At 38.1% G+C, this 26470-nt stretch overlaps 1 protein-coding gene across 4 annotated transcripts in view; it reads left to right on the top strand.

The window, feature by feature from the left end:
- Positions 1-26470, top strand: part of atp2b3b (ATPase plasma membrane Ca2+ transporting 3b) — a 63875-nt gene that overhangs the window by 19175 nt on the left and 18230 nt on the right. For all 4 annotated transcript variants that reach the window (XM_073875143.1, XM_055189265.2, XM_055189268.2 and 1 more), the window contains exons 3-18: positions 3702-3899; positions 4306-4563; positions 5274-5399; positions 9599-9724; positions 13058-13222; positions 13394-13608; positions 14302-14544; positions 14685-14926; positions 16858-17092; positions 18390-18569; positions 18939-19026; positions 19233-19339; positions 19800-19991; positions 20578-20791; positions 21332-21543; positions 21752-21859. In XM_073875143.1, the coding sequence (XP_073731244.1) occupies positions 3702-3899; positions 4306-4563; positions 5274-5399; positions 9599-9724; positions 13058-13222; positions 13394-13608; positions 14302-14544; positions 14685-14926; positions 16858-17092; positions 18390-18569; positions 18939-19026; positions 19233-19339; positions 19800-19991; positions 20578-20791; positions 21332-21543; positions 21752-21859 (2909 nt within the window). The remainder of the gene's footprint in view (positions 1-3701; positions 3900-4305; positions 4564-5273; positions 5400-9598; positions 9725-13057; positions 13223-13393; positions 13609-14301; positions 14545-14684; positions 14927-16857; positions 17093-18389; positions 18570-18938; positions 19027-19232; positions 19340-19799; positions 19992-20577; positions 20792-21331; positions 21544-21751; positions 21860-26470) is intronic.

The raw sequence follows: 26470 nt of genomic DNA, 5'->3' as shown, positions 1-26470 counted from the left end.
AAAGAACTCGCTGCAAAATCCAGCTTCAACGGCAGACCAATCAAAAATCTATTATGAGGCGAGCGCGGACAGCACTGAATCAATGACATCATCTGTAGCTGGGCGAAAAGGTGCCTGAAGACAGGAAGTTGAGAAACGGCACGATTTGTGCTTGATGTCTTCATCGCCATGGAAACTGCACAAATCTATGAAAGAGTGAAAGAGACAGTTAGAGAAAGACTCAGAAACATTGAAAGACATGGATGGATGGGGTAACATTAAATGCAGTGTGTGTCATCATGCCTTTATATCGTCAGATCTATAACCCTTGGTCTTCGTCTCTTATAGCAGCTTTATTTGAAACGTGCAATTCATTATTTTCAATCAGCATACTTTATACAAGTATTTACTATAGGTCATATATATATACATATACATACATATGTATACACAGTACTGTGCAAAAGTCTTAGGCCACCACCACCAGACTTGTTGTTTTAGAAGTTTTAATGTCTATTCATATTTATTTTTCTATCTATTTTATTAAGATACAAACAGAAAATACAGGAAATATGTAAAAAATTATAAATTAATTAAATAATAATATATATATATATTTAATTTTCAGGACTAAATGTCTTCTTTAGGCATCGTCGGTGTTTAGTGTGACCTCTCTTTGGCACTAAAAACATTCTGAGCGTTTTTGAGCAGAATAAAGTTAAAAGACTAATTTCTTTAAAATTAGAAATTAGGATTTAATTTTATTTAGGTTTAAGAGATTCTGCAGTTTCCTGCTATTGCTCAAGTGGAAGGGGAGTTTACCTTAAAACCTTGACACATCAGTTTACATTTTTATATAGTTTTTAATACTATATGCACATTTCCTGTATTTTCTGGATGTATTATATTAAAGAGACTGAGAAACAGTTATATATGATCACTACATTGCAAAAACAACAAATCTAATTCTGCCATGGTGGCCTAAGACTTTTGCACAGTACTGTATATATCGATATTGCTTTTTATAACCAGTGTGGTATTGCCACACAAGATATCACAGTACTCACATGTATTAATATTTTCTTATTCCCCTAGTTTGTAGCATAATGATAAGCAATATTATAAAAGCAATGGCACTGTTGTGCTAAATTTTAGAATAAAAGTCCCAATATTCATTTAATACAACCGATAAATTAATATAACTTACTTTAAGTTTCAGGGAAAATTTGCCAGTTCATTTAATCTCATTCAACAAAAAAAGTTTGTGTTAGTATACTGTTATATATCATCAGTTGTACGCATTATATATTGTGAAATCACTTAATTAATGTCTTAGTGACCCTCACTGAAACTGTCTTATCTGTCTATGAGATGGCTAAACTCCTTTAGCTGTTAGAGTTATTTAAATGTTGGGTGATAATAGGAGAGGGAAAGAGCGACTGCACTATTAAAGGTGTCATTTAGATCAATTGTGTATTTAAAGCTTGTGTGTGCGAAGTTGTGGCACCTTGTGTGGAAAATAGTTTTTCACAGACATGACATTATAGCTTCTTCACTCACATGCCTTTGATTCACAACACAAAGAGTCCCAAAATGCTTCTTGCCAAAATACTGTACATTACAGAAGAGCTACATAGTGGTAAAATCTAGATTGCGTCATAAGCCAAATTGCATTTGGCGAACACAAAAGCCTCACTTTGAAAGCACTTTTAAAAGCAATTCATTAATACATTTTTTTTTCAGTATTTAAAAATCTAAAAAAGCAGGACAAAAGGTCTAAAATACTTGGAGAAAGCTATTTGTTAGCATTTTTTATTAGTCTCAATTTTTAGAGCAGAACCCCTCAAAAGGACACAGTTTTTAATCTGGCATCTTTTCATGAGCTCTGCAGTTTCTTAAAAGGCAGTGTGTAGGGATTAATTATAATATTATGCTTGTAAAAGCCCTGCAAGCTGTAATATAATAAAATATTTGTTATATAAATAATAATAATTCAAAACCCTGTTTTTGAAATCCTGGCTATAGTCTCATAATCCAAGGCTATCTCAAAGCAATTTATACGTCTTTTAAAAGGTGGCTTATTCGAATTAATTCATATGACCAGACACCAGATCATGCCTATTCAAAATGAGGGGGTACGTGCCCCCTTGTTTTTTTTAGCCAAATGGATTTTGCATGCAACCTCAAAATCAAAGAAGCGTCCATTAATCTGTTATTTGTCTTTTAATCTGTTTAATATGCACAATATTATACATTCTGTCCTGCATCCTTGTCACTTTTCGGAGATTTTCGCCGCGGCAGGCGCTGCAGACAGCGCAGTCGCAGACGTCATAAGCGCGCTCACGGGCTCTTTGCTGGTGCTGCTGCATTTTGCTATCTGAGGAATTAAAACGTGTAAGAAACGCTCACAACATTTCCAAAACCCAGTACGGTAATGTGCAGTTAACCTCCTCTGTGTAGAAAATGTATGGTTTAAAATGTGACAGTCTCGACGTTGTATTAGTATTCATCTTGGTGCAACGCCAAAGTTCGCCAGAGTTCACAGGGGCGCGGAATCACACATGTTCACATGAGGTAAAATTTGATGCAATAATGCGTTGCTCAATTAATTTTAATACACATTTTTAAAATTATTATTGAACATTAAAACCAATCACGTGGCTATAACTTATGTCATTTTCGTTGTTTATATACTTAATGGATTTAAAATTACATTAATTTAATAGGATAATGCAGTTGTTGTGCAAAATGCATTAATGACACAATTAAACAAGTAATTTATTAAAACTTAAAAATAAAACATGCCGTTTGAGAAGTAAATATGATACCAATATGTCATTATTCTGATTAAATAGCATTTGATATGAAAGTTAGTCAACACGTTTATTTTGGAGGTTTTTACATGAAAGCAGGGGTGTTCAAATTGTTAGAAATGCAATTGCCATGGAAAAGACTGAAAGCTCTATAATATTTAGTTGTATGTCTGTGTATGCACAAATTTCTGTGAGAAAACAATTGGTGCATGGCGACCACAACCGTACATTTTTGTATGATTTGCCTTTGCCCCTGTAACGTTGGGATTAGGGACATTTTTGAACGTTTAACTTCGTACTAATTCATATGAATTAGCTGCATAATCACGTTGATATCAATCTTTGACATTCCTTAGTCAATACTAAAGATGTGAAGGTTATATTTTCACCGAATGCTCATTTTGTAAGATAATTTTATGTAAAAAATAAATAAATAATAACATTTGGCCTTGCGAATAAATTGATTTGGGGATTTTACTATTTTAAATGGCCACCAAAGAAATATCGCTTGCACTAATGGCTGTTAACATGCTAGTCTTGCTAAACTTGCAGTATATAGTGTGCGCAGTATGCACATTCAATGCATGTGTGGAATGACATGAAAATGTGCAGTGTATCTACTTTATCCCATGAAACTCAAAAAAGCAGAACAGCTAAATGTTTAGATGTATTTCCACAATATTGGATTGGATTGAAATATTACGTTTGAGATAATAAAAATAATAATATCTGTACAGTAGTCACTGAATCAAAGTAAATGCATTTAGGTGCAGATTGTGTAGTTACGCCGTCTAGCAGACAAACCACGACCACTTGATACATGATGCATGGTGTGTAATCTAGTTGAAACCCTTTACTGTAGGTGAATGTACTGTACGTCAGTGTTTAACTCTTTCATGTTTCTTTCAGGATTGTCGGATAACCCAGCAGATCTGGAAAAGCGCAGACAGGCATTCGGACAAAACTTTATACCCCCCAAAAAGCCCAAGACCTTCCTTCAGCTGGTGTGGGAGGCGTTACAAGACGTTACTCTCATCATTCTGGAGATTGCAGCCATCATCTCTCTCGGCTTGTCCTTCTATCAGCCACCCGGACACGAGAGCGAGGGTGAGACAGTGACAGATAGACGTTAAGGAATGTAAATGTGAAAAAATGGTGCAAGGGATTTAAAGGGCTGGTGTGGGTAGAGGGAATGATAGGGAAAGAGTGGGAGGGCAAAGAGAGAGAGAACTGAATCAAGGGAGTGTGGGAGGAGAAAGGTGAGAATGAAGGTGAGAAAATGGAGTGAGAAAAGAGGATGTCAGGCAGGAATGCAGAAAAAGAGAAAACAAGGGGGAGGAGTCTAGCGGTGCTTAAGACAAACAGTACATTTATTATATTATACAATCAGGTTATGAGTGCTGTATGGTAACCTTAATGTCACTGCAGGTATGTAGATGTTAGGGACAATGTACAGCCAAATCGAGTACGGTATCTTGAAGGGTCATGTAATAATAACCTTTTGCCATCACAGCCTGTGGAAATGTGTCAGGAGGAGTCGAAGATGAGGGGGAGGCGGAAGCTGGGTGGATCGAAGGCGCTGCCATCCTGCTGTCCGTCATCTGTGTGGTGCTTGTGACCGCATTTAACGACTGGAGTAAAGAGAAACAGTTTCGGGGGCTACAGAGCCGCATTGAGCAGGAGCAGCGATTCGCCGTAGTGCGCAATGGCAACGTCATCCAGATCCCCGTTGCTGAGATGGTGGTTGGGGACATGGCCCAAGTCAAATACGGTCAGTTACTGTTGGGTTCCTATTGAGCTCAGAAAATCAAATGAATGCTGAGATTAGGCTTAACTCATGTGAGGAAGGTGTGGATTAACACAGAGATATTTTTAGAATATTGTTCACATTTGCAGAAACTCATTTGTTGATAATGTACCTTGTGTGTTATTGCATTACTGGAAGAATTAGGATGCTTTTTGGGATATTAAGGATCACTGTAAATATAAATGTAAAAACATTTGATAAATCTACTTAAGAAGCAAAATAACATTTTCTGAAAATCAGAAGCTCCATTAACTTCCATAGGATTCTTTTACTACTATGAAAGTCAATGGTGCTTCTGATCATTTGGTTATAAACATTACTCAAAATATTTTTCTTGTGTTCATCAGAACAAAGAAATTCATACAAGTTTGTAACAACATGAGAGTGAGAAAATGCATATACAATGATGACGAAATTTTTATTTATCTCTTTAATTCAAGTTTCAATTAATTTAATAAACTTAATAATCACAATTTTTTTAAGAAAACAAGACTTAATAACTTATTAATTGCTTATCAATAAATGTATCTTGATTTAAGATTATTTAGATGTTAATGCAGGAAATTAATACTAAAAACGAACACATTTATTTTATGCAGTGATACTCTAGTGATCGTATGATATTTGTATTATTTTGTCATCAAGTTTGTCCCCATTTTTATTTTTTTTGCCAGGTGACCTTCTACCTGCCGATGGGATCCTGATTCAGGCGAATGACCTGAAGATTGACGAAAGCTCTTTGACTGGTGAATCAGATCATGTTCGAAAGTCGGCAGACAAGGACCCCATGCTTCTCTCTGGTAAGTATGCATGCTGCACACTTCAAGACACTGCAGTGTACATACTTCTAAAATAATATTTGCAGCAGGCAGTATTTAAAATGTCATTAAATTGCATTTCTCAATGTAATGCCACCTCATACAGAAACTTAGCACCAGGAGAGGATCTACTGTATGTGAAGGCTTTAACATTTAAAAAGAATAAAAATGCTTTGGCTTCTTACACAGAAAAAAATGTCCAAAAGTGGTCCCTAGTGGTCACTGGGTTTTACCTTTTCAAAAGTAAACCGTTGCACTTCAGAAGTTTATATTAATACCTCAAAGGTATTGGTACCTAATCACATTTACACTTGCATATGCAATTTGCAATTGAGTAATTTTGTACTGTGTAGTTTTCTGGTTGTGTCCTCATTTTCGTATTTTTAGGCTTCTGGGGGTTTTAGAGAGTAAGAATTTCATTGTATAGTGCAACAGTGTTTACTGTACATATAAAAAATAAACTCTTGGATCTTATTAGGGCACTGCCCCAGTGACAGCTGCAGTGTAGAATAACATATTATTAAAATACATTTTAAAAAGTTGTACGATAACACACAGGCTGTGTCCCAATTCAAAGGCTGCGACCTTCTAAGGACGTATTTTAAGACTGATTGCGTCACAGCAGCGCGACTTGAGGCTAGTAAGCCCGTCCTAATTGAAAGGATGCTTAGAATGAAGCCTCAAAATGCGTCCTCATTTTAGAGGGAATGGATCCTTAACAGCCGAGGATATCCCAAGAGTCATTGCGCGTCTGCATATAATGGCTGGATATTCTAAGATAAACAATTAAAATGTATTTATCAGAAAACATATTTCTTGTCACTGTTTTAGTATTATAAGTTATATTTCGTGTTAATATTATTTTTTTATGTTGCATATATTTCTAAGGTTGATTAATTTGATATACTGTTGAATGGTTTAATCTACATCAACGTGTCATATTTTCTAAAATAAATTAATATTTTTCTGATTTCATATTTATTTTAATAAGTCAGAAACATCTCCGTTGTGTCCTGCTGAGAGGCGCGGTGGGCGCGTGCAGCAGGTGATGCCAATTATGGGTCCTCCGAAGGTTCGACCGTCTCATTTCAGTTCTCTTTGCGAACTTCTGAGGCTTTCACCTTGAAAGAGTGCTCACCTTTTAAGGTCTCATGCTTATAAGGTTGCAGCCCTTGAATTGGGACAATAGAAACTGATCACACCATCTTCAGCAGATTACTTTAAGGAAAAAAACAAATAATCAGTTTGGTAACAGTATGGTATAAAAGTTACCTTATATACGCAGTACGTGATGCACTATTGGCCTAGTTATACCAATAATAAAATACTATTTTAAGCTACTTGCCATTCCAAAATATTGTGCCTTGTACATTTATCTGGTTGTCAAAGTTTTGGAGGGCGCTTGAAGGTGTGAGTTTGCTAAAACTGTCTATAAAATTGCTTAAAGCAGCTTTAAAATGTCTTATGATAAAAGTAACTTTGTGTTAAAGGAAAACATCACAGTTTTTCAATATTTTACTATGTTTTTACCTAAAAAAATTAATACATTGCTATCTTTTTTCAATGCATGCACTTTTAATCTTTGTACAGCACCTCCTGAATGTTTAAGCATTTAGCCTAGCCCCATTCATTTCTTAGGATCCAAACAGGGATGAATTTAGAAGCCACCAAACACTTCCATGTTTTTCCTATTTAAAGACTGTTACATGAGTAGTTACACGAGTAAGTATTGTGGCACAAAATAAAACTTTTGTTTGGATCCCAAGGAATGAATGGGGCCAGGCCAAATGCTAACACATTCACGAAGTGCTATACAAAGATTAAAAGTGCACGCATTGAAATAAGATATATTAATTAATCTAAGTTGAGGTAAGAACATAGTTAAATATTGAAAAACTGTGGTGTTTTCCTTTAAACATATAAATAATATAATTGTTAAAAGGTTGATGCCTACATATAGAGAACATTCTCGTTTTGATTGGTCAAAGTCTGTTTCGCGTTCTCGACACTGGTGGACTTTAACTGTCCGTCAAACAGATAAATGTCTCTCAGATCACACATGTTCTGTATGTCAGAATAACAGAGATGCTGCAGTGGCATCCAGATGTTGTTAATTAGATCTGTGGATGTGTGTTTCCTGCTGCGAGCGCTGGTGCATGCCCTCACCCTTCCTCTCTGCTATTCTTAGACACGTGAAATGATGACTCCATTCTCTTTATGACACTGTCCTGCTCTACTGATGAAGTTATTGAATCATATCCCAATAATACTGTTGTGAAGATGATGTAGGGTTGTTTGTCTTTATTAGTCATGCTAATGGTGAACTGTAGCTGGCCAGTTAGTCTGTGTTTGTGGGATTTTGTTGTTTGCCATAAATCATATGTAATACTTCGCTGCTGACTCTGAGTGTGTGTTGGCTATACTATGCCTTTTCGTACACTGTTGCTAAAATCTTTAAAGGGATAAAATGAAAATTCTGTCATCATTTACTCATCCTCATGTTGTTCTAAACCTGTATGAATTTATTTTTCCTGATGAACACAAAAGAAGATATTTTGATAAATGATGGTAAACACACAGCAGAAAGTGACCATTGACGTCCCTAGTAGGAATAAAAAAAATATGATGGAATTTAATGTGTACCGTCAACTGTGTGCTTACCATCATTTATCAAAATATTTTCTTCATCATTCATCACAATACTTCCAAAATATTTTTCTCCTACTTTGGAAGTCAATGGTCACTATCTGCTGCGTGTTTACCATCATTTCTCAAGATGTCTTCTTTTGTGTTCATCAGAGGAAGGGAATTCATGCAGGTTTAGAACAACATGAGGATGAGTAAATGATGACAGAATTTCATTTTAAAGTGAACTATCCCTTTAATTGCGAGTCAAATACATGTATTTTTTAAAGCATGTTTAAATATTTTGGTTGTATTTGTTACATTAGTAAATGCATATCTAACATGAACTAACAATGGGGTCAATGACAAAAATGGGGTCAATAAAAATAAAAAAGCTATTTTTTTTAAATAAAAAAGTGGATGTAAGTTTTTTTTATTGAACAACATGAACAAAAATATATATTTTTAATATCCCCATTTATTATGTCTTTATATTTAGAGTAATGAGTGCACTTTTCCGTCGAGTCATACAACTAACTGGCTTAGCCATATTTCCAGCAATCACTGGATGGCGTTGTTACACAAATTTGACGCTGTGAGAATGAAAGAGACATGTTTTTATATTGACCAAATTAAATGTGTTAATCTATCTTTCGGGCTCTATGGCAGGCAGGGTGGACAGATAAATACTCGACATGTTTAATCTGAGTGATTTCATAAGTTATTTACGCCTGCCGGCTGTGTAAAAACGTTGCTTTTGTTCCGCTGTTTTGAATGGAGGCCAATGGAGGGGCTGCTTTTTTATCCCCCAAAAAGGGGCGGTGACGAAATTTACAGTCAAGTTCCCAGATGTGCCGGTAGTCCGTATAGCAGTTGCGACCTTTGACTTTCTGGTTGCACCACCTGACCTTTGCAATGAATTTACATTTAACAGACAAATACTTAGGATGCTGGTATAGGTTTTTGTCTGTGATATCAAATCTATAAATTACCGAGCCCCTAAGGTGACATTGGAGTAAAAAAATCTAACGTTTAGTTTCATGTGCTCACGCGAAAGTTTCACGTGCGCACGCGAACTAAACTTTATTTAATTTTTGCTCCATGCCCCCTTAGGGGCTCCGTAATAAATATACTTTAAAAAAAGTTTCATCCTATCTGTATTTTCTTCTCTACTTATAAACTCTTAAATATGGGTATTTTTTCTTAAAACTTTTTTTTTTGCAAAAAGCTAAAATAATTTCATTTTTGTGAAGGAATTTTGTTAGAGATCAGATTTAGAAAGATTATCAAAACATACAGAGTTTAAAATTAGTAAATAATTTTTTTGCTTCAGTTTTTTTATAAATTGGGTAAGTGCCATCTAATGGATAATCGTTGTATTAAAGATTAACATAACACCTCATCAGGAACACGTTTTTTATGCAAATGTTTTCTCTTAATTGATGAGATAATTTGTCAGTGGCGGAGAAAGAGTTAATGGAAACCAAGACAAAAATAATAATAGAGAAAATGATGTTTCTTTTGTAATGTCATGTGTATCTTTCTTTCTTTTTCAGGTACTCATGTGATGGAGGGCTCAGGGAGGATGCTGGTGACTGCAGTTGGAGTCAACTCTCAGACTGGCATCATATTCACTCTGCTGGGAGCTGGAGAAGGGGAAGAAGAGAAGAAGGAGAAGAAAGGTAAGTGTGAAAACGAAAAACATCAAAGAAAAACCAACACACAACATCACAGAATAAGATGAATCGAATGTAGGATGACTCTTGAGAATAAATGCACGCTGACACATTGAAAGCAGTGCTACCAGTAGAGAATGAAGATATGGGGTGGGAGAACCTTACGTAAGACTAAGATGGGTTTGATATGAACGGAGGAGCCTGAAGGAATGTTTATGAATGGTCAGAGGAACGTACAGTAAGATACAAGCTGCTTTGCTGTAAGCTTTATATCATGGATGGATCGTGTCATGGATGATTTAACCTAGCGAGAAGTCTAGAGAGAGAGGAATGGGATTAGGAGTTATACTGGAGGAGGCTGATTAATTATTCAGAGAAAGGGAATGAGAGAGAGAGAGAGAAAGAGAGAGGGTTGGATGTGGGTGGATGAAGGATGAAGTGGCGCCATGTTTTGTTACTGTCCCAGTGAATCTCTTCACATGTGTCATCAGTCACCGAGCTGCCTCACAAAGATGATTCAATTATTTTCTGTTATCCAGACATCACCTGCATTTATATTACATACTTATTAAACAACACTCTGGAATGCTTGATTCTGATTGGCCAGTGGGAACATTCCGATGTTTGTTATTTCCAGATATCAACCGCTTGAAATAACACAGCCTCATCCGGGTACTTCAAGTCATCTTTACACAATTTGCACTCTGCATTTCATCTAGTATTGTTAGCAAATGTTAAAATTATTGTAGATTAAATGTAACAAGTCACACCTCTTGTTTCATGATAACAACTTACATGCAATTTTTTCTTCTATCAATTTCCCCTACCAAATAACTGCCACTGTTTTGGTTTCCCTTTTTTCTTCAATTTCTGCCCAATCCTCTAAATTTCCCATGGTTCCCCTGTTCCGACCCTTATTATCCCTTTGTTTCATTATCCAATCAGAAGAGAGTAGTTACTCACCCACTACCATGGCCAAACAGAGCAGCATCACCAATGGTATGTAATCCACTATCCACTGGAATAGCACACAACAATACACAATAAATACACAACACAATAACGATAAAGGGACTTTTAGAGCTGTATAAAGACAGATTGGTGCCGACTCCTCAGCAGAATTGTGGTGTGGTGAATTGTATTTGTGTGTCATATGTTTGCATTTGTCTCCATAGTTTTGTGTGCTCCCATTTTCCCCATCAATTACACTATGTGCTCTGTCTCTCATTCTGTCTTTGTCTGTTGCTTTTTATTCCCCTGTTCTCTCTCTCTCTCTCTCTCTCTCTCTCTCTCTCTCTCTATCTCTATCTCTCTCTCACACAGGCAATCAGCCAGAACCAGGTGTGGAGACCAATAAGAATAAAGGTATCACAAGGACAGCAGAGTAGATGAATGGAGAGAATAAAGGGTTAATTTATTTCATGTTGTGGAAACTTTTTCTGCACAGCTCAGCTAGGCTGTTGCTATAGGAGGATAATAAAGTGAAATATAAGCATGTATAAACACACAATCTTTAGAGCTTGACTACACTCTTAAAAATAAAGGTGCTGCTAAAGGTTCTTGACAACAATGCCATAGAAGAACCATTTTTGGTTCCCCAAAGAACCATTCAGTCCAAGAACTATTTCTTTCTTACCTTTGTATACAATAAAGGACCTGTATCCAACACAGAGATCATTTTGTCAAACAGAAAGATTCTCTGGATGCCAAAGAGACACTCAACTTTTTGGAAATTATGCTGATTTTCCAGCTCCTCTAGAGTTAAACATTTGATTTTTACCGTTTTGGAATCCATTTAGCTGATCTCCGGGTCTGGCGCTACCACTTTAAGCATAGTTTAGCACAATCCATTGAATCAGATTATACCATTAGCGTCAAGCTCAAAATTGTTCTATTTAAAACTTGACTCTTCTGACGTTACATCATGTACTAAGACTGACGGAAAAACAAAAGTTGCGATTTTTTATGGCTAGGAACTATACTCTCATTCTGGTGTAATAATCAAAGACTTTGCTGTTGTAACATGGCTGCAAGAAGCGCAATGATATTATGGAGCGCCTGAAAATAGTCCTCTGCTATTGAAAGTTACCAAGGGGACTACTTTCAGGCGCTGCATGATGTGGTTGCGCCTGCTGCAGCCATGGTACGGCAGCAAAGTCCGTTTGAGAGCGATGCTAATGGACTAATTAGATTCAATGGATTAAGCTAACCTAAGCTATGCTACCCCCAAAAACGGTAAAAAAACTCTAGGGGAGCTGGAAAATGTGCATAATTTTCAAAAAAATTTATTGTCCTTTTAAAGGTTCTTTATGGAACCAAAAAAGTATCTTCTATGGTATTGTGTAGCACCCTTATTTTTAAGAGTTTTCAACACACCTTTTGTGTAAGCCACATATTATAGTGTAACTCAGATGGTTGTTCAACAGCATACACTTAACAAAATATAAAATGTTTGGCAGAAGGTTTTTCACAGCAATGCTACAGTGGTTCCCAAACTTTTTCAGCGTGCGGCCCCCCTTGTGTACAGTGCATTTTTTTGCGGCCCCCCGAAATATAAAATGTCATAAAACTGGGGCCTCCCTGGCACCATCTCGCGGCCCCCCCTGGGGTTTGAAAACCACTGCTATAGTAGAACCACTTTTGGTTCCTCAAAAAACCAAAGATCTTTTGGTTCTTTAAGGAACCATTTCTTTCATACATTTGCATAATCTAAAATACCTTTTTGCACAACAAAGAACCATTTATGGACCATTTCTGATGTTTACGGTTCTTTATGCAACCATGCAGCCAAAAAAAGAGTTTAGTTCATAGTAACTATAGTTCAATGCCAAGGAAAAGTGGCAAACACATTTTGCTTAGTAGTGCAAACTCTGTGGAATTAGAGAAGTGTGACACTGTTGTGATCTGACTTAATGTTGTTGTTTATGGTGCATCTTTGGTAAATGTGCTAACGAGTGTGTCCACATTTGTCCTGCTTTCCTTTGTTGTGTGTGTGTGTGTGTGTGTGTAGAGTCGTAGAGTCTCTCTAGAGTCTCTCTAGAGGAAAACTGTATTGCTGTTTTTCATACCTCAGAAGATTTAACTGAGATCTCTGTTAGATTTGATTTGAGTATCAATCTTGTCCTACATGGTTCTCCTGAAATTTCTTGTGAGACATAAAAACAGAAACAAATTGCTGATAAACAGAAAGAGAAAACAGGTGAAATATTCAGTGTGTGATTTAAAGGTATTTAGAGCTTTGAATGTTAACGGTGGAGGCCTTTCACGATGCCTCTGAGTTGTGACACGACAGATTTGTTGTCCATATGTAGTGACGCTAACTCATGTCCCGCCCACCAGCCAAAAAGCAGGATGGAGCTGTTGCCATGGAGATGCAGCCTTTGAAGAGTGCGGAGGGTGGCGAAGTAGAGGAGAGAGAGAAGAAAAAAGCCAACGTGCCCAAAAAGGAGAAGTCTGTACTACAGGGCAAACTCACAAAACTGGCTGTACAGATTGGCAAAGCAGGTGCGTGCTACCACACATGGTCAATTACGAGGTGATAGGATAAATAATTTGCATCACTGTGATATTATAGCTTTTATGCAATAACATTACATTCGGCACGCTATGTAAAAAGAAAGTATGAGAAAGAGAAAACGGTACGTCAGGATTTACGCAAGTCTGTTTTGTTTTTAGGTCTGGTGATGTCGGCCATCACGGTTATCATCCTGGTCTTGTACTTTGTGATTGAGACATTTGTGGTACAGGGGCGGAGCTGGTTGCCAGAGTGCACACCTATTTTCGTGCAGTACTTTGTCAAATTTTTTATCATCGGGGTGACTGTACTGGTGGTGGCTGTGCCTGAGGGTCTTCCCCTCGCTGTTACCATCTCACTAGCTTACTCAGTCAAGGTGAGACAGACCAGGTGCACTGTATTTGTGCGTGTTAATTCAGCAAAATATATTTTATTGTAGAACAGATTATGTAAGCAAATTTACACCCCTTTTTTTTTTTCGTTTTATGTAATATTTTAAAGGTGCCATAGAGTGTAAAACTATTTACCTAGGCATAGATGAATAATAATAGTTCTGTCTAAAAGTGTCTATAGTGTCTAAAAACTGCTGGGTTGTTTCAACCCATGGTTGGGTCAAATGTGGACAGTTTCTAGGTTAATTTAAACCAACAGTTAGGTTTGTCCATATATCTGACCCTCTCTGTGAAATCCATCTTAAGGTCTCATAATCTATGTATGACCTCCAAAGAATCAGTTTGATTTCAATCACCAATTTCACATTGATTTCAATTTTTGATTTTGGCCTTATTCACGTAATAATAACAATATCATGGTTAAAAATTTTTTTTTTTACATTATTTAGGATAATTTTATGTAGAAAACATTTAATCACAAAAAATGACTTTAACAGGGTCTTCACAGACAGGGTCACATTTTACCCAACCATGAGTTGAAACAATGTTGAGTCAGCAGTGTTTAAAAACCCACTTACTATTAGAAGATGTTGTTTGCTTGACCATTGTGAATCAGCCTTAAAAAGAAGAAGAGGTGCACTATTCACTTTTCAAACGTTCTACTACTGCTTATTTAGAAAATGATGAAGGACAACAACCTGGTGCGGCACTTGGACGCCTGCGAGACAATGGGCAATGCCACCGCCATCTGCTCCGACAAAACCGGAACCCTCACCACCAACCGCATGACTGTAGTGCAGGCCTTCGTAAATGACCAGCACTTCCGTGAGATCCCTGACCCCAGCCAGATCAACCCCAACACCCTGGAGATGATTGTTAACGCCATATCTATCAATTGCGCCTACACCTCCAAAATATTGGTGAGAGAGTAGATCCCACATTAAATCCATCAGATCCCACATCAATACGCCTACATATAAACAATTCACTTGTACATTGGGAAAACAAATACCCCCCCCAAAAAAAATTTTTTCCCACACTCTTTCATCTTCTCTTTCAGCCACCAGATATGGAAGGTGGTTTTCCCAAGCAGGTTGGTAATAAGACAGAGTGCGGTCTTCTGGGCTTTTTGCTGGACCTGAAGAGAGATTATGGCCCTGTGAGAGAGCAGATACCAGAGGAGAAGCTCTACAAAGTCTACACTTTCAACTCGGTACGCAAGTCCATGAGTACCGTGGTGCAGATGTCAGATGGTAGCTTCCGCCTCTACAGCAAAGGAGCTTCTGAGATCCTCCTAAAAAAGTGAGTAAACCGACACAAGATCTGGGAACTGTACCCTTGTGCTTTATAAAGCTTCAAATGCTTAAAGGTGCTTTAAGCGAATTCATGCGTTTTAGACCATACAATTTTTTTGTTATATACAGCAAACATCTCCTCACTATCTGCTTGCTACCTGACTGCTGATCAAACTGTAAAAAAACGTGATCTCTGTAGACAGCCCAGGCTCCACAAACGGCAATAACAACACAGTGGCCAAACCTAGCACCATGAAACAAAACAAAGTGTTCCAGCCAATAAACGACAGGAAGGATTTGGGGGTGGGGGTTGGGCGCGTTCATGAAAGCACGGAAGGGAGAGGGAGGGGGAGGAGTTAGATACGCTCCGTTTGTTTGAAATCAGTTCAAACATCAACAACAAGTGACGTCACACAGATTGGCTTAGAGCGCATTTAAAGCGTACTCCAGCCAAATATCAAAATTACACCATGATTTGCTCACCCTCAAGCAATCTGTGATACATATGTCCATCAACTTTCAGACGAACACATCTGGAGTTAAGGGTCGTTCACATTATAACAATAACTATATTAGCGTCCACATAACCGAACGATACATTTATGCTAATTTGCTCACGGCAATCGCGCAAATCACTTGCTTTTAATATTGCATATTTCTTGTATTAAAAACTTTTCCAATTGTTTACATGTCATTGAATATGTAAATATGCTGTTAGTATTGCATTTCCACAGCGCGTAACCAGCAGATGTCCTTAACATGCTGCATTTTGCGTAACTCTAAAAAGTGAATTTAATCGTTTGTGTAATCTCTTACCTTTTGGCGTAGGTAATGTAGTAGAAAAAAAGCATTACGTAGTCAATTTTACAGCAACTGCATCAGCGCTGGATACCTGAGTTAATTTAATGTTATAGACCTCAGCAATGAGCTTCACTGTCATTTAAAGTGAGCATGCACTTGAAGTTCAAATAGATTTGATTGGCTGTCAATGGTTTATCGTTCACCAAGTGGGAAAGAAATTGCTCAGAAAGTGATCCCAATGATATCGTTCACTGTATCGTTATCGCTATAGTTGTGTTGTGAACTCCGCTATTCTCTATAATATAAAACAAATAAACAAATTTAAAACGATATTATTTATGGTTATCGTTATAATGTAAACGCCCCTTTATTTAGTGAATGTCCTTGCTCTTACAAATTTTAAATTGGGAGAAAACAGGGATCAGGGAACAACTTCTGAGTTTGAAGCCCAAAAAAGGGCATCCACAGAGGTAATCTACATGGCTCCAAGGGGTTAATAAGGTCTTTTACGGGTAATTGATGCTATTTTGTAAGAAAAATATCCATATTTATAAATTTATAAACTATAATAACTAGTTTCCCATAACGACGCAATCTTGAACTCACGCGTTTCAGGAGAGTCACTGCGCAATGTACCCATGGCAACCAACGCTCACTACGCTAAAACTCTTGCGTGAATCTTGAGTCCAAAATGATGCTTTGATATATTTAAACATAGTACATCATGTTGTGCTGCTTCATATAATTACTATTTTCTCTAAAACGTCTGTAGTACCATGCTGGATGATGCTGATTTTATGCTTTTTTTCATTGATTTGCACACGACATTTAAAAATGCTTTTACTGTCACAGCCTCTCACACAGGCTTAGTCACAGACGTCATTTCGAAGCTGTCATTTGTCATGTAAGGTCAACATGACCGAATAAAAGCTGCGTTGTTGTTTTGTACCATGTTTTTCTATGGTAACAGCAAAGAATGGTTGAACAGTCAGGAAGCAAGCCAACCAAAAAATATTGTGGTGACCAGCTATGCAGGTTTATCAAAGGCAAATAGAGTTTCAAAAGCTTCAGCTGTTGTTACCGTTTTTAATCTCAGTTGTTTTTTAGTGACGACCCCTTCTTTCTCGTCTGCTTCAGGTGTTCCTTCATACTTGGTACCAATGGTGAAGCTCGGAGTTTCAGGCCACGGGATCGAGATGAGATGGTGAAAAAAGTGATTGAGCCCATGGCGTGTGAAGGCCTGCGAACCATTTGCATCGCTTACCGTGATCTTCCCTGTGACCCCGAGCCTGAATGGGATAATGAAGCTGAAATCGTCACCGATCTGACTTGCATTACTGTTGTTGGGATAGAGGACCCTGTTCGACCTGAGGTATGTCACTGATATCACTTCCCCTTTGATATGTACAGTATATACAGCGATGAAAATAAGTATTTGAACACCCTGCTATTTTGCAAGTTCTACACTTAGAAATCATGGAGGGGTCTGAAATTGTCATTGTAAGTGCATGTCCACTGTGAGAGATAAAAAATCCAGAAATCACAATGTATGATTTTTTTTTACTATTTATTTGTATGATACATCAATGTTAATATTTGGTAAAGTAGCCTTTGTTTGCAATTACAGAGGTCAAACAGTTTTTGTAGTTTTTCACTAGGTTTGCACACACTGCAGGAGGGATTTTGGTCCACTCCTCCACACAGATCTTCTCTAGATTAGTCAGGTTTCTGGCCTGTCGCTGAGAAACACAGAGTTTGAGATCCCTCCAAAGATTCTCTATTGGGTTTAGGTCTGTGGACTGGCTAGGCCATGCCAGAACCTTGATATGCTTTGATCAGAGCTACTCCTTGGTTATCCTGGCTGTGTGCTTGGGGTCTTTGTCATGTTGGAAGACCAAGCCTCGACCCATCTTCAAAGCTCTAACTGAGGGAAGGAGGTTGTTCCCCAAAATCTTGCAATACATGGCCCCGGTCATCCTCTCCTTAATACAGTGCAGTCGCCCTGTCCCATGTGCAGAAAAACACCCCCAAAGCATGATGCTACCTCCCCCATGCTTCACAGGTGGGATGGTGTTCTTGGGATGGTACTCATCATTCTAATCTCCAAACATGTTTAGTGGAATTATGACCAAAAAGTTATATTTTGGTCTCATTTGACCACATGACTTTCTCCCATGACTTCTCTGGATCATCCAAATGGTCATTGGCAAACTTAAGACGGGCCTGGACATGTGCTGGTTTAAGCAGGGGAACCTTCCGTGCATGATTTCAAACCATGACGTCTTAGTGTATTACCAACAGTAACCTTGGAAACGGTGGTCCCAGCTCTTTTCAGGTCATTGACCAGCTCCTCCCGTGTAGTTCTGGGCTGATTTCTCACCTTTCCTAGGATCATTGAGACCACACAAGGTGAGATCTTGCATAAAGACCCCGGTCCGAGAGAGATTGACAGTCATGTTTAGCTTTTTCCATTTTCGAATGATTGCTCCAACAGTGGACCTTTTTTCACCAAGCTGCTTGGCAGTTTCCCCATAGCCCTTTTCAGCCTTGTGGAGGTGTACAATTTTATTTCACTGTATATGAATAGTGTCGGTTCTTGTTGATAGGAGTGATTCTTAATAGACATCCACATCATTAACTAAGCACTGTTGCATCTGCTCCATCTGCAGGTTCCTGAGGCCATTCGCAAGTGTCAGAGGGCGGGCATCACTGTTCGAATGGTCACCGGTGACAATATAAACACAGCGCGCGCTATTGCTGCCAAGTGCGGGATTATTCAACCGGGAGATGACTTTCTGTGCCTGGACGGCAAAGAGTTTAACCGAAGGATCAGGAATGAGAAAGGAGAGGTGAGTTAAGCCCGGAGTATAGCCTGTTTTCACATGTACATGCATGGTCGACCGCACAGCCTTGACTCGTAGGTGTACACAGACTTTTAATACGTTGCGAAAAAAAGCGGGTTTCAAAAATCTGGCAGTGCGTGTACGGTATGCGGCGTGCACTCTCCTGATGATGAAAATTGCTTCACGTGCACTGTACGTACTTCATACTTCGGCCTTTAGAGTACAGTCCTTCTTGAAAACATAACCACTATAGATTGACCTGAACCATGGATGTCACGCTATGTATGTCAGATAAGACTATAGCTATGGTCTTGAGCGTACTTATAACGTAAACCAGTTTGTAATTTTTTTGTGATCTGTGTATTTGGGTTATAGGTCGAGCAGGAGAGGATTGATAAGATCTGGCCCAAGCTCAGAGTCCTGGCACGTTCCTCCCCCACAGATAAACACACTCTTGTAAAAGGTGAGATGCAGCATTCGTCCATTCATCGCACCAAGACCTTGTCACACCTGCCTCTCGGCGTATGAATAAACCTTGTGACTATCAATGAAATTATCGGACTGATGAATTCATACTCTGTGTTGACAGTAGTTACATTCAGATTCATGATTGGTCAAGGTTATGCGCTAGCTGGTAATTGTTTGCTGAGTGATGATGTCATTGTGTAGGCATCATTGACAGCACTGTGCTGGAGCAGAGACAGGTGGTGGCCGTAACCGGTGATGGGACCAATGACGGACCGGCTCTCAAGAAGGCAGATGTGGGCTTTGCGATGGTGAGTCGGACAAACACTTTCATTTAATCTATTTATATATTCATCCTTCCATCCAAGAGGTAGTTTACAGATGAATACTGATGATAAATGAATATTGATTTATTAAGCTGCATTCATATTATGTTTAAAATCGCACAGGAGCTTTGATGGGTGTGAAAAGCCTGCATAATTACAAAACGTAGCTGAGAAGCACTAACTATGTCCAGATTGTCTTTGGTCTGAAATGCTGGATTGTTTCAATCCATGGTTCGGTCAAATATGGGCATTTTCTAGATTAATTTAACCTAATGGTTAGGTTGGTGTCAATATTTCACCCAACCATGGATTGAAACGAAGTAAGCAGTGCAAAGTACACAGTAGAAACTAGTTTCAGTGTTTCACAACACATCTACCAGTTTAAGCTACTGTCGATTCTTCTGCAGATTTGGGCTAAAATCGGTTTCTCTCTCGCTGTCTCCAGGGTATAGCAGGAACTGATGTCGCTAAAGAAGCGTCTGACATCATCTTGACCGACGATAACTTCTCCAGCATTGTGAAGGCTGTCATGTGGGGGAGAAATGTGTATGACAGCATCTCCAAGTTTTTGCAGTTTCAGCTCACTGTCAACGTTGTGGCCGTCATTGTAGCCTTCACTGGGGCCTGTATCACTCAGGTAACACACACACACACGATCACTGTAAGCCTTCATCGTACACTGGATTAAAAATGACTAAAATAAACGGAATGTATGTTAATTTATTGAAAGATGCTGATAGTGGCATCATTACATTCGCTGTTTATACACAAAAATACTTGATTGAGTCAAAAAGGATGCAAAAAAATATTTACAGCAGGTGTTTTTCCTTGATACAACCACTATTGGGCAGTGTGACAAAAAGTACATTTTAGACCCTGGTTGTAATGTCATGTAAAATGAGATCAGTGGTAGTTTTGTGTCATGCAGGTTATTGCAACTGCAGTGCACCTCACAAGCTCATGGCAAAACCAGCCACTGAGCCCCCTGCTGGAGACTGATGGTACTACATGTTCCTGTAGTACTACTAGAACAGTTTGCGCCCCAAAAAATTGCTCATAATTTACTTACCTCACGTCATTTTAAACATTAGGGTTCATTAAAGTTAACTCCCTGAAACAAAATAACAACAATGTTTTTGGATAAACATGAGGCTGCATAATGATTGCCATTTTTAGGTGAGCTGGGGTTTAACAGTATCCTCTTCTGTCATGTTTGTGTGTAGGACTCTCCACTTAAAGCAGTACAGATGTTATGGGTCAATTTGATCATGGATACTTTTGCCTCTTTGGCTTTGGCCACTGAGCCACCCACTGAAGCTCTGTTGCTGAGGAAACCATACGGCCGCAACAACCCTCTCATCTCCCTCACTATGATGAAGAACATCCTGGGTCATGGAGTCTATCAGCTGGTCATTATCTTTACCCTGCTGTTCGTCGGTAAGACAGAGAGTTTGCCGATTATTACATGTGTTGCTTTTTTGGGTTATTTAGGGGTTTAAAATTTGATTGTGACAAGGACCCCCAAATATGAACAACCTCAGAGACCCCTTTGTAAATATAACAGTTTATTTATTTTATGTATAACAAATATAATTGGCTATGTTTGACAGCAGATTTAGATTTAGATGATGGCTCCGCATTACACGTATACTGCTGGAGGTTGCCAGGTCCATGCTGGTAACAGTATGCTTTACTAATGCTAGATGCCCTAATGTTATTGGTGGGTTGTGCAACTGGCCATATATTTAAAAAATCTGATCACAAACATGATTTTATACTGACGAAAAAATAAGATGTCACTCTATTTAAATGGTAATCAGATTCTGAACATTCTGGAGAGAAAATCATTTGTTTATAAATTGCAGCACTGCATGATGCATCATATCATTAACAAAATAAGCGATTATTCATGAATAAAACCTGCTCAGAACTGCCACAGTTTCTAACATTGTTCTTTCTTACCTACATCCAACAAAGGAGAGAAAATCTTCAACATCGACAGCGGCCGTAACGCCCCCTTACACTCCCCGCCATCCGAACACTACACCATCATTTTCAACACCTTTGTCCTAATGCAGCTCTTCAATGAGATCAACGCTCGAAAGATCCACGGAGAAAGGAACGTGTTTGATGGCATCTTCGGAAATCCAATCTTCTGCAGCATTGTTCTGGGAACGTTTGCAGTGCAGGTCAGAAATACCACAGGGTGAATTGTTAACATTTTTGGCTAATTTGATCATGTTTGTTTAACTGTTAATAACATCTATATTCTACAGAACATATGAATAAAATGCAGATTTTGTCTGTTCTTGTTTGTAGTAAAGAATAAAAATGTAAGAGATGTGCAAACCTCAGTGTTTAGTTCTGGACTGTGAGAGAGTGTTGATCTCTTTGCAGATTGTGATTGTTCAGTTTGGGGGGAAGCCCTTCAGCTGTGCCCCTCTTAATATGGAGCAGTGGCTTTGGTGTCTCTTCGTGGGAGTCGGAGAACTGCTGTGGGGACAGGTAGGAGAAAACACAATTTAGAAAGAAAACTATGAACTATCATATTTAAAAACCATCAAGATTTTTTCAGATATTATTTTTTTTTACATTATTATCAGCACTAGCCCATGACTGTGTCTGATTGACTGATACAGAAGTGTTGATTCCAACTGGGGGCTGTTTACACAACAACTTTTTCAACCGAAACAGGACATTTTTTATGCGGTTTGACTGTTCTTTTACATGACAACGACTTTTGGGATTCTGACAGCTCAAACATTTGTGAATGGGTTTCAAAGTGCAAGTTTTTGATAAGGAAGCCTTGGTGTGTCTCCGTGTTAACTACATACAGTAATTGCAAATCTGTAATAACGGCGATGTCATGCGCATGTCTTAATTCAGTCTATTGGTATGTTTGAATAAAACCAAAAAAACAATGGCGACCTACAAAACTGTCTTTGTGCTGTTTGTTTATTAGTCAGGGGCGTCATGCACCAATTTTTTTTAAGAGGGCACAGCTCACAGAAATTTGTGCATACACAGACATACAACGAAATATTATAGAGCTTTCAGTCTTTTCCATGGCACGTACATTTCTAACAATCTGAACACCCCTGCTTTCATGCAAAAACCTCCAAAATAAAAGTGTTGACTAAAGGGCGATTTATAGTCGTGCGTAAGTTCTACGGCGTAGGCTATCCGTAGCCTGTGCGTAGCAAAAATTTTAACAGCGCGTCAGTTATACGCGGACCGCAAGCGCTGTGATTGGTCCACCAGAACCCCTCCCGTCAGGTAAAAAAAACTGCGTCATAGGTATTTCCGTTTGCGATGGTGAAAACAAAGATGAGCCAAGTTGAGGAGTGATTTAACTCAAACTGCAACAAAAGTCACTGTTTATTTTAGGGATGGGCATTTGATTAAGTTTTCTTTGTCGATCGTCGGGAGAATTAACGATCGACTATCGATTAATCATTAACATTTTTATAATAAAATTTGTTATTTAACTTTTATACTAAAAAAATGCAATGAATACAAATATACAGCGTGTTTTTCCTCGATGAGACCTTTATTACAAGATCAACTTGTGGCAGACAGTTAAACTATGTTTCAAACATATATGTGCGTGCATGTGCGGCACTCTAAAGTAGCGGAAACTGCAGCTGCGAGCCAGCGTTCTTAAACAGAGACCTCATTAGTTTCAAAATAAAAAAACTGATTCATGTTTAACATTAAATTAAACAAAAAACATAATACTTAGATCTGAAAGGTTTTGTCAAAATGTAACTCAAAATTATTCAAGCCAGAAGAAAGTGCAAGATATTAGCCATCCTAACATTAGGCTATAACAAATTAGGCTACTTAAAGCCTCGTGAAAAATAACTAACTTTAGTAACTCGCATAAAACTTCTGCACCAGTCTACTGATTATTTTTAAGAAATGAAAGCATGTTTTGGGGTCAGACGCGACCGCAACCTATGGTGACCGTCAGTCCTGCCGCCACCGAAAACAGCCGCTCCGAAGAGAATGACCGGGATGCACAGGTAGGCTACCTCAGCGCTTACTTGGCTTATTCTGCATACAGAGTATGTGTGAAACAGCGTGCGTTTTGTGAGCCCCATTCACCATTGTTTAATTATACTAACATAGTCTTTTAGTTTTTATTTGTTGTAAAACAACAGTAGACACAAATTTACTATGGTCTCCAACTCCACAATATACCATAACCTTGGTATTTGTAGTAAAATTGCGGAAATACAGATCGTTTTTAATCTGCAAAAAAAAAAAACATTTTCACAATGATAAAACCATGGCTAATTTTCCTAAGGTAGTAATTACAAAATAATATATGTTTGAAAGACGGAGATGCGCACCTGTCAATCTATTAGATAACAGAGCGTGGCCAGAGACAAACGTGCTCATAAACGGGAGTAATATGGAATAATGTGTGCATCTTTAAATAACTGTAAGTATACATTTCTTTTAAATATATTTTTGTCATATAAAGTTTTGAGACATGGCCTAATAATGCTTTTTTTTCACTGTCATTGCTCATTTAGACTTATTGTGCGGGTAACAGCGTTTTTGACGCATTTACCTCAGAGATTATTTTAGCAATATTTCTTTTTTCCGGTAATAATAATACAATTTATATTTCAATCCTGTTTCATTGTCTGTTTATTCATTTCATTATGCTGTTATGTTAATGTGAGGATATTTATTTGCCATATGAAACGTGCCGTTATATGAATACTTTTGTATAATATTCAAATTATATGCGGAATAATGTGTGCATCTTCGAATAACTGTAGGAATACAGTTGCTTATTTTTGTCATAAAGTTTTGAGAAATAATAATATTGTGAGGATTTATTTCCATATGAGACGCTTTTTGTCGTTGAATACTCTCGTTTATTATTTGGAAATCATATAGATACATAGTAGGAAATATATAATGTGGAAGGGTAGACTTGCAAAGTTACTCTGCTTATTTTTATTTATGATATATGTGGAGATAAATAAACCATTGCAAAACTGCTGATTTGATCGATTCAGATCCTGATTACCAGGCTAGAGATTTTAAACATCCTTAATCCACACTTACTAGTCTGTCAAATAATATCTAAAATATTTTGTTTTGTGAAAAAAATGATGCTTTGTTCTATTGTTTATGCGGAAAAGTGTTCACAGAAAGTGTCAATCACATGAACGTTTTATATGCAGAATAGCGGTCAGCAGCGCACTGCAACGGTGCTTGACGGATTCGCCGCACACATACGCAAACGCACTGCATACGGAGTATTTGTGAAACAGGAGTTAGATAAAAAAAATGCATTAGATTAATTGATAACAAATTAACGTGATCGACGAAATTCTTAACAATCAGTTATCGATCGTCGATTAATTATGCCCATCCCTAGTTTATTTACTTCCATCATTGCTGGTCTTCTCAAATCATACACAAAAAGTTGCTGTTTCTTCTTCGTTTGTGGGTTAACTTGCCAAGCTTCTTCTTCTCTGACGGTCGCGCTGCTTTTGTGGTTACACACGTGGATACTGCCAACCAGCGGTCTGCGCATGTGTTTGCACATCGACGCAGAGGACAACGCAAAAGTATAAATGAAAACCGACGCGGAACCTACGCCGTCGCGGCTACGCAGTAGGACCTACGCACAACTATAACGAGCCCTTAACTTTCATATCAAATACTATTTAATCGGAATAATGACATTGGTATCATATTTACATCTCAAACGGCATGTTTTATTTTTAATTGTTTTAATTATGGTTTAATTTTGTCATTACCAACTGCATTATCCTATAAAATAACCGTGCTCAGAAGCTAATGATGTCGGCGGGTGCGCTGTCCGCAGCGCCTGCCGTGGCGAAAATCTCCGAAAAGTGACAAAGATGCAGCACAGAATTTATAAAGTTGTACAAATAACAGATTAATGGACACTTCTTTGATTTTGAGGTTGCATGCAAAATCCATTTGGCTCAAAAAAACAAAACAAGGGGGCACATGCCCCCTCAGTTTGAATGGGCATGATGCCTGTGCATTAGTGCTTCCCCAACAAAGTATACAATATTTCTCCTGTTCATAGTCCAGGGTCACTTGTAGTAATAAACCTACCTCATCGTCCTTCTAAACCAGACTACTCTATGGTTTGATTTTTTTTATTTATCGCTCGGTGGAGAATGTGTATGCACGCAGCAGGCGTCTAAAGTGTTTCTTTACAAAGTAACATCGCCATCTACTGGCCGGGCACAAGTACTACAGTGTATATTGTTGACTTCATGGATCCATGTAAATACGTCTCTTTTTGACAGCATTGTCATGTGTACTTATTGTTCAGAAACATAAAGAAAAAACTTTTCCTTTCTGTACAACACTGTTGTCATGTAAACGTACCCTTAGTGTCACATTCTCTGTTTCCCTACTAAAAAACCCCAGCTAAAACCGGCATAAGCTGGTTTAAGGTGGCAGTAGCTGGTTTAAGATGGTCCTCCTGGCCTGGCAAAGCTGGTGGATCAGCTGTTCTTCCAGCTTAAGTCCATCTAAAAAAGTGACCAAAACACAGCTATAAACCAGCTTGCTACACCAGCTTATGCTGGATTAGCTGTTTTATTTTCAGTAGGGTGCTTTTTGAGTAAAAATAATGTTTGAATTGGAATGAAGCAGTTTATATGTACATCTTATTTTCGACCATTATATTGTATAAAATACTGTGAGTATTTGAACACTTGGACACACAGGTTTCCTTGTAGAGGATTCGTAGATGTATTTTATCACATTAAAGGCCAGATTTACTAAACGTGACAAATTATCGGGCAATTCCAAAAAAGCGTTAAAGGAAGTATCTGCGGGTTATTTATTTAAAATGCAGAAATGAACACAGCTGATTTTCATAATGATCAACGCAATCTACTAAGAGCAGCGCAAATTAGTTAAGGGTCGGAAATAAGCAGAGCTGATGAGTTGCGGGTGATCTTAAAGGGACAATAAGTAGGATTTACCCCATCTAGTGGGGAAATTGTATTTTGCATTCAAACGAATAGTGCTCTCTAGCGCCTCGGTTTTCCAAATGCGTGTTGCAACTACGGTAACCGTTATGTACTCACTGATCTCCTTGTC

The sequence above is a fragment of the Misgurnus anguillicaudatus genome, chromosome 13, assembly GCF_027580225.2.
Source record: "Misgurnus anguillicaudatus chromosome 13, ASM2758022v2, whole genome shotgun sequence".
Taxonomy (NCBI): Eukaryota; Metazoa; Chordata; class Actinopteri; order Cypriniformes; family Cobitidae; genus Misgurnus; species Misgurnus anguillicaudatus.
The sequence above is the reverse complement of the archived record's forward strand: the minus strand, read 5'-3'. Positions and strand labels throughout refer to the sequence as shown.